The following is a 25,995-nucleotide window of genomic DNA, read 5'->3' on the forward strand; positions in this document are numbered from 1 at the left end:
TGGTGGCATTTATTGGTTTGATTTTTAAATGGGTGAGAACCAATCCCAGGTTTTGACCTCATCTTCTGTAATAAGCATAAATGTTAATATGAAACCACCCAGCGTTTTTACTATTTATTCTAAGAACATTCTATTATTCTTCAGAAGAAGAAACTGCTCCTGACGGTGCTGTTGCAGAATACAGAAGAGAAAAGCAAAAGTATGAAGCTCTGAGGAAGCAACAGGCAAAGAAGGGAACTTCGCGGGAAGACCAGGTAACGTCACAAACCAAAATCCATATGTAATTCATTGCCTTTTAATTGTCTTTAAGTGCTGCTAATGGAGCCTAATTTGATTGTACATTGGGAAAGCACTACCTCTTAAAAATGAAAAAGGATATATTCGTATAGGGTGGGATGACAAGGACCTTGGCCATTCATGTTCTTTCCAGACATTACAGGAAAAAGCCTAAAACTTTCAGGTTTCAACCTTGTGCTCCCATATCAAGCATAGGAATCTTGCAAAACCACATATTAAATGATGAAGAGATCTCTTCTAGCACAGTATCTTACACGCTGACTAGCCAACTCTGCTTGAAGTTGTACACTGCCTGTAAATAAGGCAATATTGTAAATAATATTGCAGAACTCTGCTTATTGTAAGTAATTGCTGAATCTTTAAGAATAAGATTGTTAGAAATAAGAAAAAACTATTTCAACAATTTGAAAGTCAATTGTACACACCATATAACACTTAGCAATCGAAATAAATCTCCAGCAACCCTTCATATTGAAAAGCTAGGGTGAAGGCAAAAACCATTTATTTTTGGTGCTGCCATATATACATATACGTATGTGTGTGTGTGTGTGTGTATGTACATATATATACATATACACATATACATATACATGTATATATATATGGCTATATATGGCAGCACCAAAAATAAATGGTTTTTGGTGTATATATATATATTTGAGAACAAGCTATTTTAGGTGTATAAATAAAATAGGCAAAATAAAAGTAAATTAAAAAGCCCAAGTGTATTTGAATAATTTGAATAACTTAATATAATCAGGGACTATATTATAAATTGCACCTAATTACTGGTAAAGAAGGATCATACATCAGTACTTACCATGAAAATAACCATAGGGAAAGTTCAGCAAGAAATCAGGTATAGGAAATTGTAATTATAGAGAACTAATTTGAGCAATTTTCAAAAGAAATGACACATCAAATGAAATTAAGAAAAAGTACATTATTAACTTGATTTCATGGAGTCCAAAGCCCTTTGAATAGCAACTACAGTCAATTTACTACCAGAGATACCCTAGGGATCATTTTTTCATTCTTATTCGTTCTTCTTTTTTGCCTCCTAGCAAATAATTATTTAGAACCTACCATGTACTAATCACTGTATTTGATGTTAAACAAGGTGGACACATCCCTGTCCTCTTAGAGCTGTTAGGGAAAAGAGCCAGTTAAACAAGTAATACCAATAAAAGAAGGTGAGCATTCTGACAGGTTAAGTATAGAGAACTATGTAAATGTGTAACAGTAGGACTAAACATGGACTAAGAATCTAGGAAGGCCTCCCTGAGAAAATGATTGGTCAGTTGAACTTTGAAAGTTGAATAGGAGACAGGTGGCCAGACAAAGGAAGAGTATATAAGAAATGTTGGATCTCTTTGCAAAGAACTATAAAAGATGTTAAATATGGACTATACCAAACTAAAAGAAAGATGATGCTGGAGAGGGAAGCAGAAACCAACTCATGCAAGGCACTTTTGAGCTATACTTAGAAATTTATATTTACCCTAAGGGCAGAGGGGAGCCATTGAAAGAAGGAGATGACATAATCTCATTTGCACTTTGGGAAGATTCCTCCAATCTGGCTGTGGTATAGAGACTATACTGGACCCAGAGCAGGACTAGAGGTGTAGAGACCAGTTGAAGAGACTCTTCTGTGTAGGTATGCATGCATGAAGTTTGCCAAGGCAGGACCTCTTCAAAACAGTTTCCTCCTACTAGGAAGACTCTCACTGTGTTGAAGAGCCATGCTGTAAGTAGTTAGCCATTCACTCCTTCAGAAGACCCACTCCCCTAGAGATGCTGAACAGAAATGCCCCTATGCAAATCCTATCTTTTTCACTATATGTTGTGCCCCATTATTTTTGTGACGTTTGCTTTACTGCCTAGTGTCTTCTGCCTTTAGAACGCAGCTAGAAAAAGTTCAATCACAAATATAGGAGAAGCTAAGAAAGGCCAAGAGGACGTTTTGTTACAGTCCTCTTTCTTTGAGCAAATGCCAGTAGCACATTAATTGGCCCTAAAAACAGACTGCCTTGCCACTTTCAAAACTCAAGGAAAAAGATCTAGGTCTAGCATAATTTTCTAGGAAGCTTTTAAATTTCATTCCACTAAGAAGTCTCCTTTGTTTTCATTTTTCTTTATGTTTTTGGAAAAGACATTTCCAAGTGTACAAAGGTCCACCATTAAAAAAATTAATGGGGTTTACTTTTAAGCTATAGATAGACACAGAAATACATTTTTAGAGATATATTTTATATAACATATATATAGATATATAAGCTCATACACATACACAAAAATAAAAAACACCTAAAAAGCCTTCAAGGATATATACCAAAATGTCAAAAATTGTTATTCTTAGTGATGGAATAATAGATAATTTTGTTCTGCTTCTCCTTATTTTCTAACATTTCTAAATTAAACTTTTCCTTATTATAAAGCAAATATAAGAAAAGTTTGTAAGCAAAAGGGTTTTTTAACAAATAAGTTTTAAAAACAAGGGATGCCTTCTTTTTTTGTTAACACTGTTTGAAGAGCTTAATCTTTTAGTTAGTACTCTGAAAACAGACAAAATACCTAACCCCAATGCACTAGGAGCCCTCTGAATGCCCGTGAGGATATTCTGTAGGAATTTAGTGTTTCCCCCAAAACTTGTCTCATTTCCAAGTGGACGCTATGGTAATGTGTATATTTTCATCTGTTGTGCATGTGGGCATTAAAATTTCCAGAACTTATAAAGTATATAAGGCACTTTCACTATCATTTCTAGCAGTAACTGCCTTTGTTTCTTGTACCATCTGTCTTTATTGAGCTTCAGTTCTAGACCACCAAAACCTTCTTAATTTTTCCATGAACTGTGGTCTCAGTGGTATTTCTTAGATAAATTACAGAGCCTAGCAATTTATTGTGATGCCGTATTGTACTTGTTATTCACATACTGAACTATCATACCTCTGTTTCCTTGTGAAATATGAGTATTTTAATACTGAATTCAATGTGCTAGTCTCTTAATTAGTCATTTGATTTTTTTGGACAGGTAGTACTTCACCCCATTTCACAAGTATTTACTTTTTTAAACTGTAGAATAAAAATATTTTTTCCAGCTTTTGTTCTCTACTCATGTTCTGGAGGTAAGCTGAGTATTAATTACAAAACTATAGACACTTGTTGTTTGTTACCCGCAAAGGACATGGGAGACAAACAAGAACCACAGAAATCGTGCCCTTTTCTTAAAAATCTACTGAACATGGTATTTACGTCCCACTATCTTTAACAACAGAATGTAATGCTCTTGTATATAATTTTTAACAATGTAATACTATATTCATTACTTTTTACAAAATATATCTAGTTCATTACTGATAGATATTAACATGTTTTCATTTTTCCATTTGTAGGAATATGGCTGCAGTGTACATCTTTTCCATAAGCCATTTTCTGTTTCATACTATTTTTCTTCATGTATTCCCAGGATTGAAGTGATGAGTCAAAGGGAATGATCACCTTAAAGTTTTGACAAATTTAAATAGCTTTTTAAAATATCACTCCAATTTACCCATCTTCCACCAGTTAATGTGTTTATTCATTTTACCTTCCTTGCCATTGATATTTTTACATTTTTGGAAATTTGTTCAATGACAAATACTATTTGTTATTGGTGTTTTATTTTGTGATTTCTCATATTTTAGTGAAGTAGCTCCTTGTCTTGTGGACCTTAAAAATTAGTCATTAACAAGCATGCATTTTATTTATTTTTTTTTAATTTTTTTTTTTAACGTTTATTTATTTTTGAGACAGAGAGAGACAGAGCATGAGCAGGGGAGGGTCAGAGAGAGAGGGAGACACAGAATCTGAAACGGGCTCCAGGCTCTGAGCTGTCAGCACAGAGCCCGATGCGGGGCTTGAACTCACGGACTGTGAGATCATGACCTGAGCTGAAGTCGGCCGCTTAACCGACTGAGCCGCCCAGGCGCCCCAACAAGCATGCATTTTAAAGCTTAAGTGTCTTCTATATAAGCAAACTTATGTTCCCCAAATCAGAAACTGTCACATATGCCTGAGGGAAAATGTCAGTGCAAATGTAAACAGGGCATTGTCGAGGTTTATAGAATAATCACTACTTGAGTTTTGTTATTTTCCTTCAAAATTAAAAATTCATCTAAGTCTTAGTGTTTCAAATTTTTCTACCAAATTTCAGTGTCTCTTCTAAAATTATATTTATCCTTATCAGAATACTTAGCCATGTAATCATTATTTCAGACCCTGGCGCTGCTGAACCAGTTTAAATCTAAACTCACTCAAGCAATTGCTGAAACTCCTGAAAATGACATTTCTGAAGCAGAAGTAGAAGATGATGAAGGATGGTAAGGGCTTTGATTTCTCTGTATTAACCATGAACAAATAGACTCAGAGCAGAGGTACTATTAGGATATTAGGACATTTCCACTATGTCGTCTTCTCCCCTCACCCCCAGACTTCACCTTTAATCACACCTTCATCATTATAGAGCCTCAGCATCTTTTGACTTCATTTCACTTCCATAAGCATTTATTGAGTGCTTGGTGTGTTCCCAGTATTGTGCTAGCCAGTGGAAAATATACAAGACATATATGACACTCTCCCTGTCCTAAATAACTTTCTAATATTGTAGAAAAGATAAGATTCACATTAAACAGCTAGAAAGCAGCCTCAAAAGATTCTAAATCATTTATTTTTTACACTTTCCCACAAACATTTTAGGACTCAGTAATACATTTCATAATCCTACTAAGTTCCTCTTAAAATTTATGACCTACAGGATCCTAGCAATCATACACAGTCAACTTATTTTTTCTTTGGCTGTTTTTCAGCTTTTTAAGACACTGATAAGAAATAAAGGAATTAATGACTTGTACATGTCCTGTGCTTAACACTTTATCCTATACTGGCAAAAAGGAAGAAAAAAAAAAGGAATAAGAATTGTGCTTTCCCTTATCACACTCCTCTGTCCTCTAGTTGACTTCACATGTAGTATATTAGGACTCCCCACACCTAACTGCCCTCACCTCCCACTACACCCTGGCTCAAGCACATTACTGCAAGCAAGCCAAAGGGTCACCCCCCACATATGACTCACCCTCTGGAGCCTCTGAACTGTCACATGTGCCATTACCCCAACCCAGAATCATAGCCTCACTCCTCTCTGCCAGACGGCATCTCTCTCCTATTTCAAAACTGCTCAACACTCCCATCCTCCAGGAAACCAGTCAGCAAGATTTGTTGAGCACTCACAAATCTAGAGGGTGGAGGAAAGAGGGCTGGGACACACATTTAAAAAGACATAAAAACACTTATTAAGAAAACATTTAAGCAAGTAGGATTCTGCAACTATATACAACTTTAATCAAAAGGACTGAGGGGATGATGATTTGAATGGAATGAATCCTACCTCCCCTAGGACCCTGAAATGCTTATATATTTCTCAAAATATAATTTCTGTACGATCTAGGTTATGTACTTTTTTAACCCTGAGACTCTTTTAATTGGTTTCTATTACTTACATGTACTTATTTATACTTAAATTCAAAGTTGGTTAAAGGCAGAAGCTGGCTCCTCCCACAGTTGTGTGCCAAAGGTGAAGGCTCAGTGAGTGTTGACTGACCCTTAGAGATAAATGCACATTACATAGAAGAATTTTCTCTTTTTTTATATGACTGGACAGGTTTAGTTTTATTTTGGATTCCCTGAATGTCTCAAAATATCTTTCAAATGTTTTGGGTTCAGCCACCACACAAAAAAAATGTTTTGCCAAGTCCTCTTCCCCTTATTTTTGAATCCATATGCATTTTTTAAGGAAACATGATCCATGTGTTTCTGATTCATTTACACTTAACTCATCAAGAAGATGTTTTGTAAGAGCAGTTTGATGCCCAATAAGTTTTTTTAACCTTTTTATAAGCCATTTAAGTCCTTTTTTATTGAACAGGAAAGTCACCAACAAAGTTAGACCCAGAAATTTCATTTGAAACTCATAACACACAGGATTCAAATTTACTTTTAACTTGGCAACACCATTTAACTTCCCAAGGTTCTTCCGAGCCACTTGGTTCCGAATTCTCTCACTGTGAATTCCTCATTAGCTGCAGATGTCAATCAGTGTTTTTAAAATTGTCATTCTTGCTTTTGATGTGATTTCACAGTACAATCTATGTTCTAACATCCTCATTAGAAAGTAAACAAATGGGAGAACTTTACCAGATGGTAAAATCGCTGGTCAGTGATGTTGACCAGTTCTCCATTTGGGGAACAAAACTAAGTGGAAAAGGAAGGGTAAGTATGTTAAAGACTTAACAGGTCTTCCGGGGGTTCATTTCTACTTTCAATTACAGTCTCCTAAACAGAAAGTCAGAACTATACACTATGTACCTACACATTTTTTGTATTTGTTTTATCTAACATCTAGTAAAAAATACCTTTAGTGTTTCAAGGCACTACACAGAATCATACAGAATACATGGGACTATTTTATTGCAATATAGACTATTGAAATTTTGTAACCTGATAAGCAACAACATCCTGTCTGTTCATAAATACACCCGTTCAAGTTTATCAGGTCTCTAGTGATTTAGACCATCACTCATAAAGTATATTCCACTCAGAAAAGAAGTCTTATATTAAAAGTGATTTATGGCAAATATTATGAGTGCATGGCATGTGCATGTGTGTTATGCATAAATTACATGGTTACCAGACTATTTTGTAGGTCACGGTTACCGCTTTTCTAAGAAGTGAAAGTCAGCCAGTACTGTACTACACTGTCAAGGTCTGTTATCTGAGGTAAAATGATTGCTTCTCAGACATTTTTATGTGTCCGCATGAGTGACCACACATTGAGGGATCATTTTCATTTTCTGTCAAGATAGAAACCATTACCAATTTGTTATGTTTTCTTTTACTTGGCAAACTTTCGGTTCGCATTTTTGGCTAAGCTGCTGTATTGGCATGGTATACAACAGACATTTGGGTACCATTCAGCAGCATTCTACTTTTTTATGCAAAAAAAAAAAAAAAAACAAAACAGTGGGAGGGGGAAAAGAAAAGAAATATGATTCTATTGTAAACACTGTATATGGTGTTTGATAATTACTCCCAGATTTCACTGTCTAACAAGGCATTTAAAGAAGTGTTATTAGTAGATCTATGCTGAAATGCATGATAGAAATTTTTCACTCAAAATTATTAAGATTCTTCCTTTGTTGGGATATATACTGCCAGTGTTTGGTGGCAGTGATGGCTCCCAGACTCCAGTGTAGCAGCTAAAGTAGCCTCTTTGCCACTACATTCCTTCTTCCCACAGCATCACACTCTTATAGCTATAGAATCTTTCTTCAAGCATGGGTTTTATAAAACCATTAGATACATGGCAGGAATCATCAGCGACCAGATTCATATGACCATGTGGATGAGGTCCATATGCCATTTTGGGTTTGGTTAGATAAAGCTTGGTTAGCTCCCAAAAAAGTTTTGTGAGAGCTGTTTCTGACAAGATAGAAGAGAGACATAAAAAAGAAAGCCACCTGCTCCTACAGAATAAAATCAGCATTCCAAGGAGAGGAGAAAAATTAAATCTATGAGAGTAGAATGTGATCTTGTGAACATTTAACTATTTACTACTATGTTCCATTCAAATGTTTTTCCAGGTTAATCTAAGATTAACCTAATACTTTGCAACAAATATATATGATAAAATAATAAACGATATAAAGGTCTATCTGCCTTCCTCCCTCCTCTTCTCATCTCTCTCCCCTCCACCACTTTCTCATAGTACGTACAGTATTCAGTATTCTAGGAATTAGAGAATACTTATTTTTACTATATAAAGAAAAGATGTTCACTATACCAAAACCAGATTACGGACACCTCAAAAAAAGTAAACATTAATCACCTGTGATCCCCAACTCAACAATAAATATCATTAATTTATACACTTCCAGATATTTTTATGCCCATGCACATTTTAGGCAGAAATGAAATCATATAATGCTATAATCTTATAACTTGCTTTCAGCTTTTAGCAATATATAGCAAATATAGAAAAGTAAATACTTTTCCTTGCCATACATAATTTTATGTTTAATTTTTATATTTTTGTATTAGGCCACATAGTATGCCATTATAAAATAAACCACAGTTTCCTTGATCAGCCCTATGTTTTTGGATATTTAGGCTCTTTCCAGTTTGTTTTTTTAGTGTTTATTTTTTTTGTTTATTTAATGTTTTGTTTGTTTTAATGTTTATTTATTTTTGAGACAGAGAGAGACAGAGCATGAGTGAGGGAGGGGCAGAGAGAGAGAGGGAGACACAGAATCCGGAGCAGGCTCCAGGCTCTGAACTGTCAGCACAGAGCCCGATGCAGGGCTCGAACTCACGGACTGTGAGATCATGACCTGAGCCAAAATCAGACACTTAACCAACTAAGCCACCCAGGCGCCCCTCCAGTTTACATGTATTATACACAACACTGTAATGAACATCCATGTATCTTCATCATTGCCAGTTTTCTCCAGATCAATTTCCAAAACTGGAATTCCTTAGTCAGTGGGTATGCATATTAGGCTTCTGCTAAATATTTTCATGGCCCTCCCAAAATGTCATTCCAGTCTATACTCCCAAATATCATTTTTATGACTTGCTTTTAGGGCTGTTAGAATCTCAAGAATTAATTAAGGTACTTTGCAGTACTTACTGAAAGAGAATAACGTTTCCAAAAACATGTTTTGCCTTTGTAAAGTTTTTAAAAATACACAGTCTGGTTTGCTTCTGTTTTTAATAAAACTAGTACACATTTCATCATAACGCTTCAAGATCCTCAGGTTTAAATGGTTTTGTTCTTGGTTCTGAAAAAATTATCCTTCTAAGATAATCTTATTGGTTAGGACTTTTGGATCTGGATTCTTTTTTTGTTTTTGTTTTTCAGTTTTATTACTGTACCTTGGCTTGCATTAAAAATCACTTTGTCCATCAGTCATTGTTTGTGCTAGAGATTAGAGTTTGAGAGCCAGATTTAGCATGAGGTAGTTTTCAAGTGTTCTTCAGGAGTTAGCATAGTATAGAAGCAATAAAAACCAGTTGTCTGAATATTCAAAACTGTGAAAATTTAATAATGCAGATGTAAAAGAAAGTATTGACTGTTAGGTCCATTCAGACCTCATTATAAGATACCATTAAAGGACATAGCTTCACTTCATTGGCAAAGCTTTAAATACTTTTTATATATAATAAATACTGTAATTTGTATGAGGTTTATCATGTATTGAGTGAAGGGTACAATGACTACAAAGGAACATTGTAATTATAGTCTCCACTTCATTCAATCAGGACTTTGCCAAGCATGGATAACAAGTCAGTGTAGACAAACCCAAATACAGGTATAAGGACAGATGCTGTGAGAATAATGAAAACTCACATTAGCCAAGCAAGAGATCTTCTTTACCCATTTAGCATTAGCCAAGACAGCAGGTCTCACATTTTTTTCTCTGGACCCCTTTATACTCTTAAAAATTGGGGCACCTGGGTGGCTCATTTGGTTGAGCATCCGACTTCAGCTCAGGTCATGATCAGAGTCCATGAGTTCAAGCCCCACGTCGGGCTCTATGCTGACAGCTCAGAGCCTGGAGCCTGCTTCAGATTCTGTGTCTCCCTCTCTCTCTGCCCCTCCTCTGCTCATGCTCTCTCTCTCTCTCTCTCTCTCTCTCAAAAAGTAAATAAAAATTAAAAAAAAATTTTTTAATTATAAAAATTAGTGAGGACTCCAAAGAGCTTTGATTTGTATGGAATGTATCTATTGATATTTACCTTACTAGAAATTAAAACTAAAGAATGAAATCACTTAAAAATAATAATAAACCCATTTCATGTTAACATAAATAAAAATTGTATGAAGAACCATTATATTTTCATAGGAGAAAATCTAGTGAGAAAAGTGCCATTGATTCACCTTTTTTTTTTTAATTTACCTTTTTTTTGCATATTTCCCAATGTCTGACATAACAGAAGCAGCCGGATTCTCATATCTTCTTCACTGTCTTTTTTTAAATTTTTTTTTATGTTTGTTTATTTCTGAGACAGAGACAGAGCATGAGTGGGGGAGGGGCAGAGAGAGAGAGGGAGACAGAGAATCAGAAGCAGGCTCCAAGCTCTGAGCTGTCAGCACAGAGCCCGATGCGGGGCTCGAACTCACAAACCATGAGATCATGACCTGAGCTGAAGTTGGTTGCTCAACCGACTGAGCCACCCAGGTGCCTCTTCTTCACTCTGTTTTGATCCCACACATCATGTATACTCTCAAAAATTCCACCGTGAATTCATAAGGATAAGAATGAAAATGAAAAAAGACAATGTTTTAATATTCATACTAAAATAACTTTGACAATAGAGACACAACGATCCTCAAGTCACAGTTTGAGAACTGATGGACTAAAGCATCTTTAGTCATTGTGTGTGTCATGATGATTGTTTTTGTTAAATATAATAACCCACTTTATAAGTCCTGGGAAGCTTTATTCAACTTCGCAGTTTGTGATCCTTGTTCTCAAGGAGTACCAAAGTAGTGCTTTCGAATTGAATTTTGGCCAGCCTATTGGCCGAGACCTGCTTACAACATAATTCTTACCATGCCCATAGCAACTCCACACTGGCATTTAACTGCTCTTTTTTCTTTTTCAGAAATGTTTCGTAATAGGCTTTTTAGAGTAGCTTTAGACTCACAGCAAAATTGAGCAGAAACTATAAAAAGTTCCCGTAATCCTCCCCCTCCCTCCCCTGCAACACACAGCCCTCTCAACTATCAATATCCCACACCGGAATGGTACATTTGTTACAAATGAAAAGCCTATATTCACACATCATTATCTCTTAAAGGCCACAGTTTACATTAGGGTTCACTGTCAGTGATGTATATTCTATGGGTTTGGACAAATGTATAATGACATGTAGCCACCATTATAGTACCATACAGAATAGTTTCATTGCCCTAAAAATTCTCTATGTTCTGCTTATTCATCTCTCATCTTCCCACTAAGGCTGGCAACCATAGATGATTTTACTGTGTGCACAGTTTCGCCTTTTCCAGAATGTCATATAGTTGGGATCAGAGAGTATACAGCTTTTTTGGGTTGGCTCCTTTCACTTAGTAATATGCATTTAAGATTCATCCATGAACTTCATGCCTTCATGGATCTTTTTTTAGTGCTGAATGATATTCCTTGTCTGTACGTAGCACAGTTTACTTATGCATTCACCTACTAAAGGACATCTCATCTACTTTCAAGTTTTGGCAAGCATGAATAAAGCTGCTATAAACATCCATGTGTAAGTTTTTGTATGGACATAAGTTTTAGGGCAAATACCAAGGAGAATAATTGCTATATCATATGGTAAGAGCATGTTTAGTTTTGTAAGAAACTGCCAATCACCCACAGTGGCTTGACCATTTTGCTTTCCCACTGCAATGAATGAGAGTCCCCATAGCTCCACTTCCTTACTGGAATTTGGTGTTCTCGGTGTTTTAGGTTTTGACCCTTCTGACAGGTGTGGAGTGGTATTTCATTGTTCTTTTAATTTGCAGTTCCTCAATGACCTATGATGTTGATCATCTTTCCACATGCTATTTGCCATCTCTGTACCTGCTTTTGTGAGGTGTCTGCTAAGGTTTTTTGCTCGCTTTTTAATCGAGTTGTTCATTTTCTTCTTATTGAGTTTTCAGAGTTCTTTGTGTCTTCAGGTGTGTCTTTTGTAAATATTTTCTCCCAGTCTGTGGCTTGTCTTCTCATTCTCTTGGTACTGTTTTCTACAGAGCAGAAGTTTTTAATTTCCATGAAATCCAGGTAATCCACTGTTTGTTTCATGGATCATGCCTTTGGTGTTGCATCTAATAGCCAAGGTCATCTAGGTTTTCTCCTATGTTATCTTCTAGGAGTTTTACACTTTTGCATATTGCATTTAGGTCTATGATCCATTTTTTAATTGAAATAAAATTAACATACAGTGTTATATTAGTTTCAGGTGTATGACATTTATCCAACAATTCTCTACATTACTCAGCACTCACCAGGACAAGTATAATTCCCATCTGTCACCATACAACATTATTACAGTATTATTGACTATATTCCCTATGCCGTACTTTTCATCTCTGTGCCTTATTTATTTTGGCCTATGATCCGTTGTGAATTATTTTGTGAAGGCTGTGGGATCTGTGTCTAGATTTTTTTTTTTTTTTTGCTTGTGGAGTGTTTACATTTTCACAAACATTTTAGTTTTGGCAAGTCTGCAGTTACTTTTAATGTGCAATCTCATCATTTCTTTTATAACCAGCTGTTAAGTATATTTTTAGCCAATTATCAGTTATTCATCTTAATTAATAAGATTTGCAAAATAACTGACAGTAGAAATCACTTATACTTGACTTTAAAGTGAATATACATCCTTTTTATGCTTTTTGTTCATATTCTTCTACTGGTAGTAGGAGATAAAGGTGGTTCTGAATCCAACCAATTCATTCTTTTTTTTTAATAAAAATTTTTAAATGATTTATTTATTTTTGAGACACAGAGAGAGAGAAAGAGAATGTGTGCAAGCAGGTGAGGGGCAGAGAGAGAGGGAGACACAGAATCCACAGCAGGCTCCAGGCTCTGAGCTGTCAGCACAGAGCCCAATGTGGGGCTTGAACTCACAAACTGTGAGATCATGACCTGAGCCAAAGTCGGACACTTAACCGACTGAGCCACCCAGGCACCCCCCTCAACCAATTTATTCTTGAAGCAGATATTTGCATGTGATATATTTCAGGTATGCTGCTAGGACCTTAATGCTATCTTCCCTCATTTAACCCTCATAGGGCTCATAGGTTAGGGACCAGCTATGGTGGGTTTGTTTCTTACAGCTCCACTAGAGAATCAGCATTATTCCCACTCTATAAATGAAGAAACTTAGACTCAGAAAGTTAGGTTATTTGTCCAAGATCACACAGTAATAAATAGTGAGGCTCTTGGTCACACTTAAGAGCCCCAGAATACCAATTTCTAGCACAGTGATTTTAACATGAAGTGATAAAAATGAGGGGTGGGGGAAATCAACTTGACTTTCAAAGACCTTTGATTCTAAATAATACTATCTGTCTTCTGGAGCTGGTTACAGCACATTTATCATCCATTCTAATCTTTGGAATACTTTTCACATTCTTTTCAAGAAATGCACCACTATGGAGGCTCTGTATAATCCTACATATTGAATTATATTTTAATTATACAATGAGCTGTTAAATCAGACTGCCTGAACAAGCAACCTCTATTGCAAGCCTTAATTTCCTCACCTGTAAAGTGGAAATAACAATATCTACCTCAGGGTTATTATTAGAGTTAAATGAGATAATTCGTGTAAAGTGGTTCTAAAGTTACAAAGTTCCTGACTCTAAGGAAATGCTCAGGAAATATTAGGTGTGAGAGAGGGAGAAGGGTGCATGGTACTGGGGTAATATTGGTAAGGCCTGACAAATTACTCAGTAAACACTCTAAATTAAATTGACAAATTGTTAGTTATACAGTTGTCTTGATGTAATAATATCAAAGAAAAATAATATATAAATAAAAGGCAAATGTTAATTTACCTCAGTTATGTTGTCTGTAACCTAGAAGGAATGTGGATATATTCATTAAATTTGCTAGCTGTGCATGATGGTTCTATTTTAAAATCTTTTGAGAAAAGGAGACAAGTATTATAAAGCAGATTCTTTAGCTGAATCTGATTATAAAATCCGAAGGCTTTTATAATAACTATAATAACTCTGAATATAATTTTATATAACTCTGAATCCAGAGTTTAGCTAATGTAAATTCAGCATCCATAGAGAAAGAGGAGGGGAGGAGACAAGATTACCTTTTTTATGCTGGGAATATACAGTCATACATCGTGGACTTGGACCATCTCCAGAAACTTTTTTTTGTTTTTTGTTTTTTGGGGGTTTTTATAGCTGACAGCATTTTGAAACAGAGAAAGGCCTTTGTAGGCATAAGTAGTTCATTTCTATTGGGAAGAAGATTTAAGGAGCAAAGATCCTTGGGATTAAGCACATTGTAGTAAAAAAATCATTTCATAGTGGGAGTTACAGATAGCAACCAAGCCAGTACAAAATGAAAGCGGCCATTATACACAGGCAATCAAGAAAATAGGAACAAAAGTTCTATTACTTTAAGCATATCTCAAAGTTAAATGATGTAGAAAAACCCAAGTACTAAGGTTCCAGGTGAAATTTTGTGAAAGAAGATGCAGAATTTGTACAGAGTTGTTTGTATTTCTAAAAATAAAATCTTTACAAATTTTTTAAATTGTTTTCAAAAATGTTTAATTTGTATAATTTTCTTTTAGAAAATTATTAGATGAAATCAATACTAATTGTCATATTGATTTTTCAAATAACCCACTTTGTGGTTATAATGCAATCTATATAAAAAACATTGAAAAAGGACAGGAAATAAAAAATCATTAGTAATTTCATACCCTACAGAGAATCATCATTAATCCTTTTGTCTATACCTATATTACACTTTTCTCAAGAATGGAAAAATTTATTTGATTTTTCATTAGGAGTCTTTCATGAGTGAATAAGCCAATAGTTATATATTTTGTAAGTCCACTGTTATCTCCTTAGGTTAAAGGAAGTGAAACTGTTAAGTATTTTTTTATAATTTACAAACAAGAAATTGCATAGTTCTTATTTGTTAATTTTGATGAATTTTCAAAATCGTACATACCCATGTAAACACCACCAAAACAAGACCTAGAACATTTACATCACCCCCGAAAGTTCCCTCATGCCCCTTTCAAACAGTTCCCTCCCCCAGATCATTGTGATTTTTGTCAGTTCAAGTGTGTCTTGATAACATCTTTGCTAGATTGCATTCCAGAAGGTTAAATCATTTATACCTGTACCAGTAATGTATGAAGTGGCTGGTTTCTCCTTATGCTAAGTATCACGTATGTGTATGTTGTAATATATCATAGGTAACAGATATAGATACATTAATCCTTGCCAGTTTCTACTTTGTATTATTTTGTATTTCTTTGTTTACTGATGAAGTTGAACTTTTAAAAATGTGTTAACTGGCCATTTATATTTCATCATTCTTGTGGTGGTGGTTATTAAGTGTATAAGGCTTTTTTTTTTATTAAGTGTATAGTCTAATATGATTATATATTTCTTACTGCTTTGCAAAAGCTCTTTAATATTAAGGAATTTGGGGCGCCTAGGTGGCTCAGTCAGTAGACCGTCCAACAATGGCTCAGGTAATGACTTGTAGTTCATGTGTTCGAGCCTCGAGTCGGGCTCTGTGCTAACAGCTCAGAACCTAGAGTCTGCTTCAGATTCTGTGTCTCCCTCTCTCTCTGCCCCTCCCCCCACTCATGCTCACTTGCTCTCTCTCAAAAATAAACATTAAAAAAAATTAAAAATATTAAGGATATTATTTTTTGTTTTAAATATTTTTACTAGTTTGTCATTACCTAACAATTTGTTTGTGAGGGGTTTGCTTTGTTTTGTTTTGGCTTTGTTTTTAACATGGAGTTTTAAATGTGTATTTATAAATCTGCCAATCTTGCTCTTCATGTTTTTGGCCCAGCATCATTCTTTAAATTTTTATAATCCCAGGATTATATAAATACCTAGTTATATCTTTCTCTAGTATTTTTGTGGTTTTATTTTCATTTTTAATTTACATCTTTAATCTACCTGGAAATTATTATTTGGTGTATTATATTAGGTTACTCTTATAACTTTTTTTTTTTTTTTTGTATATTACTAACTTCCACAAGTGAATAATCCTTTGTTTTTCCCCACTGATATTACACATATCCTTTATCGTATACCAAGGGCTTAGAAATATTTTTGGGTCAGCTTCATCATTTTACAAGGATTTTTCTGTCTATTCCTTTGTCAGTACCTCACTGCTAAATTATTACAGCCATATAATACTATTTAATATCTAGTAAGCAAGTTGGATCTCTATTGTTCAACACATTTTTACTTTAAAAGTTTAAGCAACTGGATAATGTGCTCCATTTGTATTTTCTTTGAGTAAACCACACCTGGAAAAATCTTAGACAATTGAACATGGAATCAATAAAAAGGCCCCATTATTTAACAGGTGGCCACTACCTGAATTGAGACCCTAGTGCCAAGAAGGAAATAATCAGTCTTTAGACAAACTCCCTACCTTCAAAGTAATGGAAAAGATTGCATGTGGAAAATAAGTAGCATGAGGAATAAAAAAGAACAAAATTTAGGATATTTGATTGCCAATTTATGGTATAGGTTATTAAATGTTTTTATGAGAGGTTTGATCAGAATTTTTTCCATTTCCCTGGTACTGGAAAAAAAAAAAAAGCACAAAGGATTAACAAAATCATACAGTAGATAACATCTCACTTTTATTTTACATGATGGTAATCCCCAGGACATCTAGGACTGCTGTATATAAATGCAAGCCACAAAATATTCTTCCAGAGACATTCATTAATAATCTTTCTACTACCTACCATTTTGAATTATTAACATCCCTTATCCTCTCTGGTATTAATGCAGATAATCAAGTTAAATGTAACAATAATGTTCTGTTCTTTGTGTGCAGATAATTCAATCAGCCACGATATATAAAATGTTGGGCTTGAGCTGTTTTTTTAGTAGAAATAAAAGTTGTAAGAAGAAGCTAACTTTTACTAACATTTACAAAATATTAATCTTTTTTAACCTATAAGCTAAATGGTATTAAATTATATGGGAAGAATCTGAAGCAGAGAAAGGTTAAGTAACTTGGGTCAAGATCTCAGAGCTAGAAAGTGGTAGATCTCAGAAATAGCTAATCATGCTTGGCTCAGTAGTTGTCTTTTTTTGTGTGATTTTATACTGCAACAGTTTCTCGAGCTAGCCTACATATTTTTCACATTTGCTTATAAAGCAGTGTCATTGTTTATTGCTGTAGTAATAAGGCCAAACAAGTGACTTCAGCACTTTATTATAAATTTTTGGTCAAAAATTGTCCAGCTCCCTTTAAATCACAGCAGATATTAAGTCCATGTCCCTAATATTATAATCCCTTTAATTTGAAAAATTAAAATGCAGACAGTTGTTTAAAAGTTTAACTTGAATAAGAAGTTCTTGCCACATTTACCCAGAATTTTCCATGGGAATATACAGGAGAGTGGTTATGAATATGGGATTTGGAATCAGACCTGATTTGAATTTATTAGCTGTGTGATTTCAGACAAATTGTATAACCTGTCTCATCCTGTTGCTTAAACTGTAGTCTGAGGATAGTAAATAGTACCTTTCTGATAGGTTAGTTTGTAGATTACATGAAATACTTTTTTTAAAGGATTTAACAGGGTGTCAGTGCTCAGTAAAGGTTTTGTTGTTCTCATTTTTGATGTTCTCATTGATATTTTTGAAAACTAATTTCTCTGTATTTGTCAGTAGATCTACCAAGATGATGATTAGAATTTATACCATTTCTATAATGTTTGACAGGTTTTTTTTTTGTTTTGCTTTGTTTTTTACCTTTTCTTAACCCATAGTAAGTTGCAATGGTTAACTTCAGTTTCTATCATGATTCTTTCTAGGATAAAATAAACTTGAGATTTGATATTTTTATGGTAGACAGTAATGCCTCATTAATGAAATATTGTTGTTGTTTTTTTTCCTTGAGACTGGTGCTAAAATGGCAGAAGGGATATCAACTATAAATAAAATTTTAATATAAACTTTAGAGAGCACAAAATTATAAACTCAGTGTAAGGTAAATGTTTTTCTTCTGTTTCTCTCTCTTAGCCAAGTTCTAAGATAGTGATAAAATGAAGCAAGAGGAAATATGATTATAGACCCATTTGCCTAATTGGTATTCATTTTATAAAGGACTATAAATAATGCTGCAGAAGACCAATGAGGTTCTTTATAAATAGGACCTTGTCAGAATTGCTGACCCTGGAAAGGCAGTTATTTTCATTCTAAGCCCTCTGTCCAGTCCCTGAAGTCACCTCTTTTTCTCCCTTTTACTTCTGAATAAAGAAAGCTCTGCTGTATTTACTCTGCTTCATACAGTTTGACCTGAAATAAGTTTCTTTCACATTAGGTAAGCTTGCTTTGTTCGTGGATTTGTTGAGAGAGACGGGCAGATAGCCATGTACCCCAGCTGCTTACCAGGCCTTTTGGACTGGGAACCCCATCTTCCCAAGTTGTTTTGTTAGTTCACCAGGCACAGATTAAATGTTATTGGCTGAGCAGTTGGTTAAACCCCAGGGCAGGTGTAAGAATGCGTATTACAGATTTATTCTGGAAAGCCTCTTAAATCTTTCCACCTGTGCCCTACTGAGAGTGTGAAGCATATTAGATAGGCAAGAAAGCTGAGAAACTATTCCCATGTTGCTGAAGATATTTTGAAAATTACATCTTTTCACTTTTGCTCCAACAATACTCAATATTTATTCAAGACACTCTATAATATGAGGATTATTTTTTTCTTTTTAACTGAGGAAAACAAAAAGTTTTTTAAGAGGTGGCTTTTCAAAACCCCAAAGGAGAAATATTAACATTTATTCAAAATTTAGAAGAAAAGAAGTTTTCCCATGTTAATGATGAACAGTAAAAGAAATTCCACTAGTTTTTATCTTTGTTTTCTTTTTCCATAGGCCAGTGGCTTGCTTGGTTTACCTAATGTTCTATTTTCCTATAGTGATTTTCATTTGTTTCAAGTATTTCAATGTTTTTCTTTTATTGTTTTGTTACTATTGTCCTGTTGTCAATTTTTAAATTTCTTCTAAGTTTTGGCCATTTCTGTCTGCATTTTTCTCTGCTTTCTTTAAGTCACTGTTTGTTTCCCATTTTGACTCTTCTTTTATCCTTTTTCTCCTTGATTTCATTCCCTTATTTAGCCTCTTCTGTTTCTCAGTCATCTCTGTCCTGTGCTGACCTGCTCTGCTGGACATGAAGAATCCCAGTGACCTCATTTTTCTGGACTTTTTTAAATATACTTTGATCTCTGGCCTCATTCATGTTTTGTCTGTCTGTCTGTCTGTCTTGTCATATGAATTACTGTCACTTCTACTATCTAATTCGTGTTGAAAAAGATGCACACTGTTTTCATATATAGTGATACTTTAATGCTTTAATATCTTAATTCCTTAAGAAGCTTTGAACGTTTGTAAAAAGAGAACCCTAAGTTACCTGTAATTATTGATAGAGAAAAGTTCTAAAATTAAAAGTTTATAAGACATTTACCTAAATATTACATTTTGATAGGTAAAATATTATCAAAATGAAAGAATCCTCCATTTAATGTTTGAAAATATATTCTAGATCTCATATGAAAATGTCAAAATGTTCAAACAAAATTGTCACTTACATTTTAAGCAGTATCAAAAGTTAGCAGAGAATCATAGAAAAAAATAGTTGTAATATTGGGGTTGATAATGTCATCTCTATATAGCTACTTTTGATTAATTCATTTGAAATAAATCTAAAAGTTATGATTTTCATATTAGATATACTTTCTTTAAACTTTAATAAGTATCAAATGTTTAACATAGTTACCCAGATTCTACAGAAATTATTTTGATTTTTATTTTTCATTAGCAGCAAAAGACCCTTAAAAGTATCTGTCATATTTAGGTTTCCAAAGTTTTTAGGCTATGAACTGGGAAGCAGGCTTCAGTTTGATAAATAAATTCAATAGCTTCTCTTTAGTTACTTAATTGTAAAATGGAATGGAGGAAACCAAGTTATCTGCAGATATAGAAAATCCAAAGTTATCTGTCTAAAGTTCTAAGACTTCAAGTATTGTGGCCAGAAACAAAATAAATACACAAAGATCAGTATCAGTTCATCAGCTGCTGTGAAATGATCACTTAGAAAACATTTTTTTAATTGAGAAAACTCAACCTGTTATACAGATAAAGAGATAGGTATACCATGTTTCTAGAATGCTTAATTTTTAACAAAAAACAAATTATCTCAAGATTATTTTATAAACCTAATATAATACAAATAAAATACCAGTTGAAGGAGGGAAGAAGAGATGCAAGCAAAAATAACCCAGAAATTTTTTAATAAAAAGAGTACGAAAGCACAACTTCTCACTCCTTAGGTGTGGGCTATGCATACTGAATTCCCTCCAAAGAGTACCACATGGAAAGCAAAGGGGGAAAGTAACTTTAGAGTGGAAAACACTGGCAAGCACTCAGTGAGGTGATCAAGGTCAACATCAACATCATAAATCACTTTGATAGCATTTGCCCTTGATATGATGTAATGAAAATTCCACTTTACATTGTGGTCTTTCTCCCAATAGCCTGTAAGCCCACTCTTACCCTGAGAAAAACATCAGATAAATCCCTTTAGTGTAGGCATCGTACAAAATACCCAACCAGTACTCCTCTAAACTGTCAAAGTGATCAAAACAAGGAAATTCTGAGAAATTGCCATAGCCAAGAATAGCCTATGGAAACATGACAACCCAAATGTAATGTGATATCCTGAATGGGATCCTGCAACAAAAAAAAAGGACATTAGGTAAAAGCTAAGTGTATTAGTCTCCTAGAGCTACCATAACAAAATACCACAGACTAGGTTACTTAAACAACAAATTTATTTTCTCACAGTTTTGGAGGCTAGAAGTCTAAGATGAAAGTGTCAGCAGGGTTGATTTCTAGTGAGACTTCTTTCCTTCTCTTGCAGATGGCCCACCTTTATGACCTCATTTGATATTTTTTAATTGAGGTATAATTAGCATATGAGTTTCAGATATACTACATAATTATTCAATATTTGTATGTGTTGCAAAATGACATTTTATGTTAATCATATCTGTAAAGACGATATCTACAAATATAGTCATATTGGGAATTGGGTCTTCAACTTACGAATTCTGGGGAAACACTTTAGTCCATAACACTAAGGAAATACAAATAAGCTATGGACTTATAATAATAAGTTATCAATATTGGTTCATTAAGTGTTACAAATGTACAATACTAACATGAGATGGTAATAATAGGAAAAATTGGTTTGGGGGTATGAGAGAACTTTCTGTACTAACTGCTCAATTTTTCTGTAAGTCTAAACCTCTTGAAAAAATAGAGTCTATTTAAAAAAAATACTCTTTTTTAAAGAATAAGAAAGTAATGATCTTTCCCAGTCAGATGCCAAAATTATAATAATTAAACCAGTGGGTTGGGATACTGTACAAGGTGAATTATTCTAGAAATGAAGTTGGAACAACTAGGTAGCCACATGGAAAAAATAATTAAAGTAATTAGAACTTTATCTGACCCAGTATACTAAAAAAAAATTCTAAATTGATACAAGAATAACAAATGAAAAGAGAAATGTAAAGGTGCTATTAGAAAATATAGTGGATTTTTACATGGTATTAATGTGAAGAAAGACTTAAGCATAACTTTAAAGACAGAAGGAGACTGCTCATAATGACTGTATAAAAAAATTGTAAATTTCTATATGGAAGGGAGGACAGAGGGATCGATGGAAGAGGAAAGGAGATAGGTAGGTAAACCTAGACCAAAAAAAAAAAAAAAAATTAAAGGATAAATGACAAACTAGAAAAGTTGTTTGCAATTTATGTGATGAATATGGATTTATATTCTTAACATAGTAAAAATTCTCACAAATCCATAAGGAAAAGATGAATATGCCACTTTTTTTTCCATGAGCAAAGGATGCACACACATATCACAAAAGAAGAAATTCAAAAAGCCAAAAAATGGGGGGAGGGGATAAAAACAAAAGGTATTAGAGCAAAATGAGGCACTCTGCCAATGAGATTGTAAACTGATAAATCCTCTGTGGAGGGAAGTTAGACCATTCATATGAAATACCTTAAATATGTACAAATCTTTGTCCCAAGAATTTTACTTCTAGGAATATATCCTAAGCATTAGTAAAGATTATTACAAATGATAGTAATATCTTAAACAAAAATGGGAAATTTATCCATCATGGAAAGCTTAAGGAGTAGAGCTAGGGCGTGACTAGATCAGAGAATTCAACCAGTGTCAGGAATCTCTCTCTCTCTCTCTCTCTCTCTCTCTCTCTCTCTTTCTCTCTCTCTCTCCCCCTCCCTCTGTTTTCTGTCTCCTGGTTCCATTTTCCTCTCACTTGGCCTCATCCAAGACTTCCCCTAGGGGTTGGCAAAGATGGTCTTCAGAAGTTCTAGGTTTACGTTATGTAGTCAACCCAGTAGTTCTAGAAAAAGTTCTTGAACCAGTTGTGTTTAGCCTTTTCAAATTCAAATGCCCATGCCCTAAATGTAATTACTGGTTATTCTGGACAGGCCTATTCCATGCGTCCCCTCCCTGAGACAAGCCCAAGGGGGTGTCATCCCACTCCAAGTACATGGACTCATAGTGGGGAAGGGTCATTTCTGAAAGAAAAAGAATTATGCTACCAAAACAAAGAAGGTTGAACCTGCCTCTCCTTCCCAAAATTACTACAAATAAGAAAATCCAAATATTTCTTATTCACATAGATATTATTCGCAGCATTCTGTTCATAAAGGTGAAAATATGAACAAGCCTAAGAATCCTACAATACAGGGTTGATTGTAAATTATCTATAGGATCAAATATTAGAAAATGAATAAAATTACATAGAAGTATAATTATCCATGTAAAAAAAAAAGATGATCATGGTATAGTTGGGTAAAAAGTATAAAATATATGCATTATGATCCCTTCAAATATATATACATATACACACATATATATAATACATACATCCATATATATGTATAGAGATGCATTAAAAAAGTACAGGAAGTGATGTACCTATATGTTTATACTAGTTACTGCTGAGCTATGGAATTACAGATGATTTTTGTTTGTCTTTTCTTTTTGCTTCTCAGGATTATGTTACTTTGCACAAAGGAAAAACACATAAAAATAGTCAATACATGCTAATCATGCCACGAAAGTTATAAAAGTAAAATTTCTATAATTCTTTGATTCTTTAAACAGTTTCTACCCGTCGAATGGCATGTAGTCTAGGACAGACAGGATATATTTTTAAATATATATAAGCCAGGGCACCTGGGTGGCTCAGTCGATTAAGTGTTCTGACTTTGGCTCACGTCATGATCTTGCTGTTCGTGAGCTCAAGCCCTGTGCTGACAGCTCGGAGCCTGGAGCCTGCTTTGGATTCTGTGTCTCCCTCTCTCTCTGCCCCTCCCCTACTCATGCTCTGTCCTTTTCTCTCTCAAAAATAAATAAACATTTAAAAAAAATTTAAATATATGTAGGCCTCCAAAGTTAGGCAAGATCAAATAAGTAAGTTCTTGTGTATGATGATATAAATGAAAACACTTTGAAAAAGTCTATGAAGCATAACAGAGTTTTATAAAAATGATAACTTTATACAAGCACACTTTGTATGTAATACATACATACAGAATACAAAATAAATTGACATGAAAGTAAGTGTTGGACTTACTGGAGGAATGATGTTTGAATCTCATTCTAATTATGTGAGGTAATTAGGGTGCATATTACCATCTCCTCTTCACAGATGAAGAAATAGGCCTGAAAAGCAATGTGACTGTCCTCCAGTAACATTTAGCGACTGAATTATAACTCAAACCCAGGTCTTCCAACTGCAGTCCACAAAAGTTTCCAAGAAAGTGTCAGATAAATTCAAAAGTAAGAGCCAGCCCTGAATGAAACCCAGGGCAGTCCGAGAAGAATTTTAGGAGAAAATGGGAATTACACTGGGCTTTGAAAGGACAAGGGACACAGACCAATGGGAAGGGGGTGGTGGGGCATTCCAGAGAAGTGACATGGACAAAGAAAGCATGCTGCAGGCCATCTATGATACAGAACAGGGTGTGGTCCTTTCAGAGAATCAAATGTGGGCAAAACTTGATAATTGTTTTGTCTTGCTGAAATTTTTCTTTAAAAACAAAAAGGACTGTTTTTGCTTTTCAAATGCAAATCTCCTTTCCAGCTCTCCCCTCAAAAAAAAAAAAAAACAAAAAACTTCAACCATATCAATTAAATTCCCTATCTATAGTCCCGTAGAATGATAAACTTAAATAATAACCAGGAGTTATTTAGTTGGATTTCTTAAGAATTCTAATTTAACAGAGAAATAAGAACCTGTCAACACAGTACAGAAAAGACAAATTACGTGGATGACAACGTTTCACAAAGAATGGCAAGGCCTTTCAACCCAAGTGGAGGGAGGCTGAGGACAATATATGCATTTTCCCCCACCTCATACCTCAAAGACAAAGGGTACAAAAGACAAATGTAATCATTAGATAATTTAAGTGGCCATTTGAGAAAGTGTTGGATTTTCATAGCACAGAGTTAGTAGTGGTGGAAATATTTTGTTTTAGATTTTTGAATATTAGCCTTTTCTCTGGTATTAATGGAGTTTGAAAGGAGAATTACTAACCTAGAAAACTCAAGCGTTTAAAACCTAATAGCTAAGTAATTTGGAATTATGTGTTAATACTATCCAGGAGAATGGTGAACAAAACCAGAATTCTAGCCAAAGGTTTTAGAAGTGACTGGTTTCTCAGAAACATTTATTAATTCATCAGAAATTTATTGAAGGTGTTTTTCTTGCCAAGTATTGGTGACTGGTGCTAGTACAAAGGCCCATAAAACAGAGCCAAGTGCACTCTAGTGAGGGAGCCTAAACTAGAGAGCTGTACAGAAGAGGGCCTAACCCCACGGAAAAAGAGGATAGGCCAGGAGAGAAATCCGGGGTGACACCTCAGCCAGTATGAGGGAGAGAAGGGTTATCACCATAGAGAGGCAGTAAACAGGCTGGAGACAGGCCCTGTTCAGGAAACTGCAAGCAATTCAGGATGCCTGGGATATAAATGTGATGGGGCGAGTGACAAAGGAACTTGAAGAGGGAAGCAAAAGCCAAATCATAGAGGCCACATAAGAAATTTAGGTTTCATTGTGCAGACAATGGGGAGCAGTGAAGGATTTAAAACAGGAGAGTTTTCATGGCTAGATTTACATTTTTGAAAAAATATATATATATATACATATATATATATATATATATATATATATATATATATATATATATAACAGAAAAGACCTGGATACCATCATCAAGCACAAGGCATGCCTTAGTAATTAGATGCCTGAGAGGAGACTGCCAGACCTCTACCCTTATAGGGTCAGGCTGTGGGCCCTTGGCTATACCCCTGTGGGACTTCCACCAGAATGGGGTGGCATCCCCACTGTAGGAAGTATAAGGAGAAACTGAGGCTGAGATAAAATTTACAGTGAATTTTAATTACCGCCCCCCCCTTTTTTTAAGCAAGTGTTCATCTAAAAGAGAGGTGCCCAAAGAGGCTCCCACATTTTTGGAGCTTCTCTTTTGGAACTGCTTGAAAGGCCAGCCTGGGAGCTACACAAATAATTCTGGTCTCTTTACAATTGCATTTTTAGCATTTTCTTTATTCCAAAATAACCACTACCCAGTCTGTGCAATGGGGGTGATAACCACATCTTTCTTGCCTACCCCATATAGTTACTACTATGAAGATAATAGCAGACAACATGTGAAAGCTTTTCATAGAGAGCTGTATCAATGGATCGTCTTATAATTGTTGCCTCACACTTTGCAGGCAATTCCAACATATG

At 34.7% G+C, this 25,995-nt stretch overlaps 1 protein-coding gene and 1 long non-coding RNA gene across 3 annotated transcripts in view; one reads left to right on the forward strand and one right to left on the reverse strand.

Moving 5' to 3' along the window:
- Nucleotides 1–25,995, forward strand: part of CWC27 (CWC27 spliceosome associated cyclophilin) — a 190,808-nt gene that overhangs the window by 157,313 nt on the left and 7,500 nt on the right. For both annotated transcript variants that reach the window (XR_003414567.2, XM_015065317.3), the window contains exons 12-13: nt 145–254; nt 4,555–4,658. Coding sequence is in view for 1 of the 2 variants with exons in the window: in XM_015065317.3 (XP_014920803.2) it covers nt 145–254; nt 4,555–4,658 (214 nt within the window). In the remaining variant the exon portion in view is untranslated. The remainder of the gene's footprint in view (nt 1–144; nt 255–4,554; nt 4,659–25,995) is intronic.
- Nucleotides 1–25,995, reverse strand: part of LOC128315793 (uncharacterized) — a 106,975-nt gene that overhangs the window by 55,193 nt on the left and 25,787 nt on the right. The gene's annotated exons all lie outside the window — the stretch shown is intronic.

This window comes from Acinonyx jubatus, chromosome A1, assembly GCF_027475565.1.
Source record: "Acinonyx jubatus isolate Ajub_Pintada_27869175 chromosome A1, VMU_Ajub_asm_v1.0, whole genome shotgun sequence".
NCBI classification, from domain to species: Eukaryota; Metazoa; Chordata; class Mammalia; order Carnivora; family Felidae; genus Acinonyx; species Acinonyx jubatus.